Source organism: Bombina bombina, chromosome 1, assembly GCF_027579735.1.
Source record: "Bombina bombina isolate aBomBom1 chromosome 1, aBomBom1.pri, whole genome shotgun sequence".
Taxonomy (NCBI): domain Eukaryota; kingdom Metazoa; phylum Chordata; class Amphibia; order Anura; family Bombinatoridae; genus Bombina; species Bombina bombina.
In genome coordinates this window covers 1,021,623,521-1,021,631,775 of record NC_069499.1, presented here as the reverse complement: position 1 = coordinate 1,021,631,775, position 8,255 = coordinate 1,021,623,521, and the positions used below count along the sequence as shown (strand labels likewise).

Below are 8,255 nucleotides of genomic sequence, written 5' to 3'. Positions count from 1 at the left end.
GTGTACTTAGTGAGCATGATGTCTGGCAGTTTGTACTTAGTGAGCATGCTGTCTGGCAGTGTGTACTTAGTGAGCGTGCTGTCTGGCAGTGTGTACTTAGTGAGCATGATGTCTGGCGGTGTACATTTAGTGAGCATGCTGTCTGGCAGTGTGTACTTAGTGAGCATGCTGTCTGACGGTGTACACTTAGCGAGCGTGCTATCTGGCAGTGTGTACTTAGTGAGCATGATATCTGGCAGTTTGTACTTAGTGAGCATGCTGTCTGGCAGTGTGTACTTAGTGAGCGTGCTGTCTGGCAGTGTGTACTTAGTGAGCGTGCTGTCTGGCAGTGTGTACATAGTGAGCATGCTGTCTGGCAGTGTGTACTTAGTGAGCATGCTCTCTGGCAGTGTGTACTTAGTGAGCGTGCTGTCTGGCAGTGTGTACTTAGTGAGCATGCTCTCTGGCAGTGTGTACTTAGTGAGCGTGCTGTCTGGCAGTGTGTACTTAGTGAGCATGCTGTCTGGCAGTTTGTACTTAGTGAGCATGCTGTCTGGCAGTGTGTACTTAGTGAGCATGCTTAAGGGATTAAATGCCATATCCTCCTCTGTGGAAAGAATAACTTATAACTATATACATTCTTGGTTTAACATAAACTCAACTTAGTTTCTAAACGTAGAAATAAATAAATAACACACAAAATAACGACACAACAACTTTTTATGGTTAGAGAAAACCCGCAGGTCACGTTTATTGTGGCAACACAAGAACTAACGACCGTCTGAATAAACATGGACCAGGGGGGCGGCAATCAGGTACTAGCTAAAACGTAGTAACCCATGCTAACAAGATGGGCAGTACCAGGGCGCAGGAGAAGAAGCAGAGCGTAGCTCAATACTATAAAACAGGGAATTCTCGGCATCGTAATCACACGGGCAGGGAACACCCCAGACGCGCGTCTGGGGACTTCATCCCTGGCCGGAAGTGCCGTCACTCTACCTCGATCACATCCTGCCCCCGGACACTGTCCACCCGCCAGCCCAGGGTGCAAACCACCACTCCGTACCAGTAAGGGCCAGGATCAAAAAGGTGCGTAAACCAGATTGAAATACCTGGGGAGCTGAAACTTAACGTCCTTGGACTTACAGAAATAGGCTGGCTAGCCCTCATCAAGCCTTCGGATAGCCCTAGTCCCTGGGGACCACCATAAGGACGGATCCCCCTACTGATTGCAAAATAATAAACAAAGGGAGGGAAGGGTGGGGAAAACTTTGAGAAAAACAGCAGAAAGAGGACATGTGCTTCCTGCACTGGGCTTAAAAAGGTAAGCTGGAACCCCTCCTCTCTTTCTGCAACATTGTTTCACACACACAACACAACACTCCCCTCCTCCGTCTTGGCCTTAACCCTTATGTGCATTCCAGGCAATTTGCCTTACATTTCCTTAAGGGATTAAATGCCATATCCTCCTCTGTGGAAAGAATAACTTATAACTATATACATTCTTGGTTTAACATAAACTCAACTTAGTTTCTAAACGTAGAAATAAATAAATAACACACAAAATAACGACACAACAACTTTTTATGGTTAGAGAAAACCCGCAGGTCACGTTTATTGTGGCAACACAAGAACTAACGACCGTCTGAATAAACATGGACCAGGGGGGCGGCAATCAGGTACTAGCTAAAACGTAGTAACCCATGCTAACAAGATGGGCAGTACCAGGGCGCAGGAGAAGAAGCAGAGCGTAGCTCAATACTATAAAACAGGGAATTCTCGGCATCGTAATCACACGGGCAGGGAACACCCCAGACGCGCGTCTGGGGACTTCATCCCTGGCCGGAAGTGCCGTCACTCTACCTCGATCACATCCTGCCCCCGGACACTGTCCACCCGCCACGAGATCGCCCGAATATCAAGGGCCACTCTCGCCGCCACCCAACTCACACAAATAGGAGTAGGGACTGACGTATATCTTCAATAAACAGGTCCATGCCATGGTCCGTAAGATGGACCCCGTCGCCTCGGTACAGGCTACGGTCAGCGGCCGTAATGAACTTGTGTTCCACAACAAAACCACCTAGCTCGCACATAAGCTTCCTAACATCTCTATTGAGCTTCTTGCGAACTTGGAACGCTGCCCTATGATTGGCCATGTGTCTCCACGTCAACCTCGGTATAATGTTTGACCAGCCCATTCTCACACCAGGCAACCAAGCTTTAAAGGTGCGCAGATCTGATTGGATCACTGCGCTCAAGTCCCGGCCGGGAATTGAGCCGAGATCATTCCCACCTAAGTGGATGATCAGCACATGGGGTTTCTCCCACCGCCTCATGGCGGATTGCAGTAACCCAGGCAGATCTGCCCAGCAAAGGCCTCTCCTCCCTAACCACCTAACTACCACCCTGGAGAATGAGAACCCAAGCTGCTGCCCTCCAGGTTGCGATGCCGCTCGGATAGCCGCCCAGTGTACGAACGAGTGCCCAACGATCCAGGCACGAAGTGGCCCACTTCTAGGCCCTGCAATAGAAACAAGAGTTAGGGCATATAATGGCAACGCAGTGTGCAACATTATCAACCAGCAAATATTAACATTGGGATATAAGTGGCCTAACGTAAATCTGATACCTCTTAGACTTCCACCTCCCAAGCGCCATTATGCGGTCAGCCGACCAGCCTAAAGTCGCCGCCGTCGTAGCAGCTCCAACCCTAAAGGAGTGAGGAGCTATAGTATTGGGATTCAAGCCCACTTTTTTAGCCGCCCACCCCAAAACCTTCCGAAATTGAAACCTCGTCAGGGGGGTACCATCCTGATGAATTAAAAATCTAACCGCACCCACTGGACGCCTGTCCGAGAAGGTCTTCAACAGTGCACTAGGGCAGCAGGCGGAACCCGCATGCGCGGGTAGCGACAGCCAGGCCCCCCTACCATCTTGATCGACTTTCGATCGAGGGATGAAAAGTAATACCCCATTATCCGTAAACCTGACGTGCTCCGCCAGGACGCCACCCACTTTCGCCAACTTAGACTGGGGGACCAATTCCCCCACTCGGAGAGCACCATGAAACGCCATGGCGAACGCCGCTGAAAAAAGCCGCACCTCGTAGTCTGAGGAACATACCTCCGGTAAAACACGAAGCAGGAGGACCAACCTGTCCGCCGTTATGGGTTCCCTAACGTCTGGACGCCGCACTTCCGACCTTCCCCAACCCCTCAGTATTTGACGAATCAAAAACGTTTTGGAAGAGTCCGTCAGCGTGAATAGTTTACAGAAAAAGGACACCGCCGCCAACCGCGCGGATACCGCCCCTTTCTTAGCTAACTTAGCCCTAAGCTCCGCGAGCCAGCGCAATAGCCAGTCCTGCTCACCAGCACAAGAAGGAAATCCTTGGACATCGCAGAAGAATACCCATTCTTCCCAGTACCTTATATAGGACTTCCAAGTGGAAGGTGCCAGGGACGCCTTAAGCACCGGAATCAGGGACTGCCATCCAAAGCCACCTGCCAAAGAAAAGGGGGACAGGGAAAGCCATGAGTGGCAGCCTCAGGAGCACATTTCCTAAAATTTTCCCATTGAAAGCGAGATAGTGCATCAGCAATAACGTTTTTAACTCCTGGGACATGCCTAGCCCGAAACTCAATGTTCCGCTTGAGGCATCTCAAAACCAGAATTCTCAGATATCGAATTACTGGTGGTGAGGACGAAGAGAGACCGTTAATGGCGTAAACCACGCTCAAATTGTCCGTCCAAAAAATGACGGAGCGGTTCTCGAGCTTGTCCCCCCAGATCTCCAACGCCACCAGAATGGGGAAAAGCTCTAGAAGGCACAGGTTCCTGGTCAGGCCCCTGGCCGCCCACTCTGCCGGCCAAGGTTCGGCGCTCCACTCGCCATTGAGATAGGCGCCGTATCCAAAACCCCCAGCAGCATCAGTAAAGAGGTGCAGTTCTCGCGCCGGAGTCTGGGGGGTTCTCCAAATACAGATCCCATTGAAATCCCTGAGGAACAGATCCCAGACACGGAGGTCTTCCCTCATGTCACTATTAACCATTAGTTTGGCCTTAGGGGAAGTAACTCCCGGCAACAAGCGCTCCATTCTTTTCAGGAAAATCCTCCCCATCGGGATGACCCTCCCTGCAAAGTTGAGCAGACCCAAAACCGATTGGAGCTCTTTCAGCGTGCAAAACTGCGCCGCTGCGAGGCTCCTGACTGCTGACAACATCTTCTGTACCTTATCAACCGGAAGCCTACATTCCTGGGCTACCGAATCAATTTCGATACCCAGGAAGGTTAGACAAGTGCAAGGGCCCTCCGATTTGTCTTCTGCTAAGGGGACTCCAAATTTCTCCATCAACAGCCGCATGGCGTAAAGGAGCAGCTCACATTCCCTAGACCCCTGTCTGCCGACCAGGAGAAAGTCGTCCAAGTAGTGAGCAATCCTATCCTCTCCTGTCACTTCCGCCACGGCCCAATGCAAGAAGGAACTAAACGCCTCAAAATAGGCGCAGGAAATGGAACACCCCATGGGCAAACAACGGTCAACATAATAGTGTCCGTTGAAAAAACAACCCATTAAGTAAAATGATGCGGGGTGAATCGGCAAGAGTCTGAAAGCAGACTCGATGTCAAGCTTGGCCAGTAAAGCCCCATGACCCGATCTGCGTACTACTTGCAAGGCATCATCAAATGACTGGTAATATACGGTACTTAAGTCCTGAGGAATGGCGTCATTGACTGACTTTCCCTTTGGGTATGAGAGATGTTGTATCATCCTAAACTTTCCTGGGTCTTTCTTGGGCACGACCCCTAGAGGCGAGATAACCAATCCCGGCATAGGTTTTTCCCTAAACGGGCCAGCCATTCTACCCAGTGAAACTTCCTTACCCAATTTCTCCTTCAATACCTCCGGGAAAAGGGAGGCAGATTTCAGGTTCCTGCGAGAAGCCGCACCCGAAACCGGACCTTGTACGGGGATAACAAAACCTTCCCGGAGCCCTGACTCCAACAAGGCCGCCGTTACCCTATCGGGGTATAGCGTGAGCCACTTACTAATTGCGGCCACCTTCAGCGGGGTGTCCGCTCTTAGCGACAGCAGGGCCTCTTGGCCCAGTCCTGTCCTGTCTCTCCCCTTTTTTAACGCAGTCCGCGGCAGGGTGAAATCCCCCGCAGATGCGACAAGCGTGCCGAAAGGAACACGCGGTTCCCAACGTGCATTGCTTGTCCTGGAATTTCCAACAAACCCCAGCTGGGCGTCTGCGAAATCTATTTGCGGGTCGAAACTGCGTTGCACCCGCCGGGGCCCCCGCAGTACCTAGTGATTTCTCGGGACCCAGCCGGGCCCAGAGTTGCATTTCTACGCACCCGAAATCCAACAGTGGATTACCCACCATCTTTCTGCGGAACTCCTCATCGTAATCCCGCCAGGCACCATCGCGATAATTATCAGCAATGATCTCCATGTTTTCCATGTATTTCAACACGGCTAAACACTGGTCCGGCCATTTTTGCAAATAGCAGGACGCATAGATCCTGAAACACCGGCGCCATTCGTGAAATGTATCTGGGCGCTGGTACTTCTTGGGGCCTGTCCCATCCTCCGCTCTCGCTTTCTGCCTTAGGGCTTCCACCGAGAGCTCGAAGATGTTAACAAATTTACCCTCTTGAATTCTCCGTACTGTCTTAGTCTTCAAATGCTCGTGCAGATCATAAGAAGACCAGGATCTAGTATCCCCTTGGAGTGCCACCTTCCGATTAACAGGCCTCCCCACCCCACTTATGCGAAGTCTGGGTGGGGCAGCCCTGTCGGACCTACCAGAGGCAATATAGTCATGACGGTCACGCAAACCCCCTTTTTCTGATCTCTTCTCATCAGTTAACCATCTAAGCATCTTATACATTCTTTTATTGCCCTTCCCATGCAACCCCAGTTCCTTGTCATTTTCTGACCCAGAATCATCCGAGGATGAGGTAAAACCCCGCAACCCCACTGAAACTGAGGACTCACCATCTCTCACACCAGTCCTGTTTGGAATCGCCACGACTCCCGAAGTAGAAGGACGCTCATCCTCTGACACCATGGAGTCCTGGCCGCTCTCAGCACCTCTCTCCAACCCGCTGCCTGAATCTCCTGACGTAGCCATGTCGCTTTCCTGCAAAAGAGATTGCCAGAGAGGAGTACCACGAAGGGGAAGGTCTGCTCTACCCCTCCCCCTGTGCCCAGACCGTTCATGCATCCCCTCACACACATCATGGTTGTCTTCGCCACTTGCAACATCATCATACACACCCTGCTCATCTTCTGTAAAGTCCTCTATCTCTTCACTAAAATGTACTGACTTCTGAGTGATAGGGGTGGCTTTCTTACGTCTAGTGGATGCAACCGCTAAATCTAAACTCTGAAACTGTTCTGGTGAACCATGTTTGGTAGAAGACCTAGTTACTACCTTCCTCGCTGCTGCCGGGGATGCGCCCGGAGCCTGAGGCCTAGCCCCTACACTCCCACTAATTTGCGCGCCAAAAGCGCCGCCTGCACGGGCGCCGCCTTTGCCCAAAGAAACCTCACTATTACTGCCAGCGCTCTTAGGCATACTCCTAGCGTGCCCAATAGGTGCTGCGACACCTTTATAATTGCCCAATGGGGCCTTTGCCCCTTGACGAGGATTACTGCCCGACGGGGCCTTTGCCCTTTGCCGGGCCGTAATACCCTTTGCAACCTGCCCACGGGGGCCTCCAACAGGGACCCCCGGGTTCATTTGGCCAGAGAAATGCCCCCCCTGAGGTAATTCCTCCATTGATTCACCATTAGCCCCCTCGTGAAGATCAACCCCCACAAGTGCTGCCCCTGTAGACCCCATTGCATCAGCAGAATTGCCCCCCGGAGCATAAGTTCCCCCCCGCGGCACTCCTCTCTTACCTTGGACGCCGCGCGGGGAACTCGACCTGCTCCGCTTCGATGACCGCTGACAAATGGCGGGACCGGCAGTGACGTCATCGGAAATGACGTCACCGGAAGTCCCGCCCTCGGAGGACCGCAAACCGGAAGTCGCCGCCGATGGAGGAACAGTCGACGCGGGAGCCTGCGCAACCACCGCCGGAGGACCAAGGACCACGTGGGACGCACCCGGAGACCCCGACAAAGAAGATGCCCACATCTGGAAAAGGGATACCGCGGCCGCGATGGAGTCCTGAGACACCGGAGACGACGTCGGAGGTAAGGCCGAACTGCTCCCACTAAAACTACCAACTATTGGGGCAAAAGAGCAAGGCCCGTAGGGGCCGGGGACCGGAACGCCACAAGGCCGAGAAGGGCCCGCCGCGACCACGCGAGGGGAGGGAGGCCCAGCCAGGGGGACCGGAGAGCAGGGGACAGAGGAGCTAGCGGCTGTAGACCGCATAGCGGGCCTAGCGGGGACCCCCGCTTTACCGGCTACTTTAGGGGGACATGTGGGCCTGCGAAGGCCAGAAACGGGCCCGGCAGGGCCCGACGTGGTAACTAAATTGGGGCCTATGTCAGAACTAACCCCCCGAAAAGAGGGCTCACTCCCGGCCGCATGGCCGACGGGCTCAGACGCGCCATCTGGATGCCCAGCACTACCCCCCATATTGCTCACTAATGCCAGCACCTCCAGTAGGGCCCTATCTGAAATCTCCCCACCACTACCCCCAACCTCCCCGGAGGATTGATCAAGTGAAGGGGAAAGGGAGGGAAGTAAAGGGGTTCGACCCACCGTTTCTGGCGATGGAGGGATCCACTCAGCTGCTTCATCGCTGTCTTCAACAACTTCTCTCTCTGCAGGTTCCTCCCCAGCCTCCATGATTCGCTTTGGAGGTGCTTTAGATCTCCTTGAACGTCTCATGTGAAAACTTTGAGAAAAACAGCAGAAAGAGGACATGTGCTTCCTGCACTGGGCTTAAAAAGGTAAGCTGGAACCCCTCCTCTCTTTCTGCAACATTGTTTCACACACACAACACAACACTCCCCTCCTCCGTCTTGGCCTTAACCCTTATGTGCATTCCAGGCAATTTGCCTTACATTTCCTGTCTGGCAGTGTGTACTTAGTGAGCGTGCTGTCTGGCAGTGTGTACTTAGTGAGCGTGCTGTCTGGCGGTATATACTTAGTGAGCATGCTGTCTTGGCAGTGTGTACTTAGTGAGCGTGCTGTCTGGCGGTATATACTTAGTGAGCATGCTGTCTTGCAGTTTGTACTTAGTGAGCATGCTGTCTGGCAGTTTGTACTTAGTGAGCATGCTGTCTGGCAGTTTGTACTTAGTG

At 52.7% G+C, this 8,255-nt stretch overlaps 1 protein-coding gene across 1 annotated transcript; it reads right to left on the bottom strand.

Annotated features, from left to right (window-relative positions):
- Positions 1-1,557: 1,557 nt before the first annotated feature.
- LOC128662557 (uncharacterized) lies at positions 1,558-7,961 on the bottom strand. The gene is made up of 2 exons (XM_053716392.1): positions 5,988-7,961; positions 1,558-2,503 (listed from the first exon to the last, which is right to left on the bottom strand). Exons 1-2 carry the CDS (start codon positions 7,873-7,875, stop codon positions 1,926-1,928), a joined length of 2,466 nt encoding a protein of 821 aa, XP_053572367.1. The 5' UTR covers positions 7,876-7,961; the 3' UTR covers positions 1,558-1,925.
- Between the last annotated feature and the right edge of the window lie 294 nt (positions 7,962-8,255).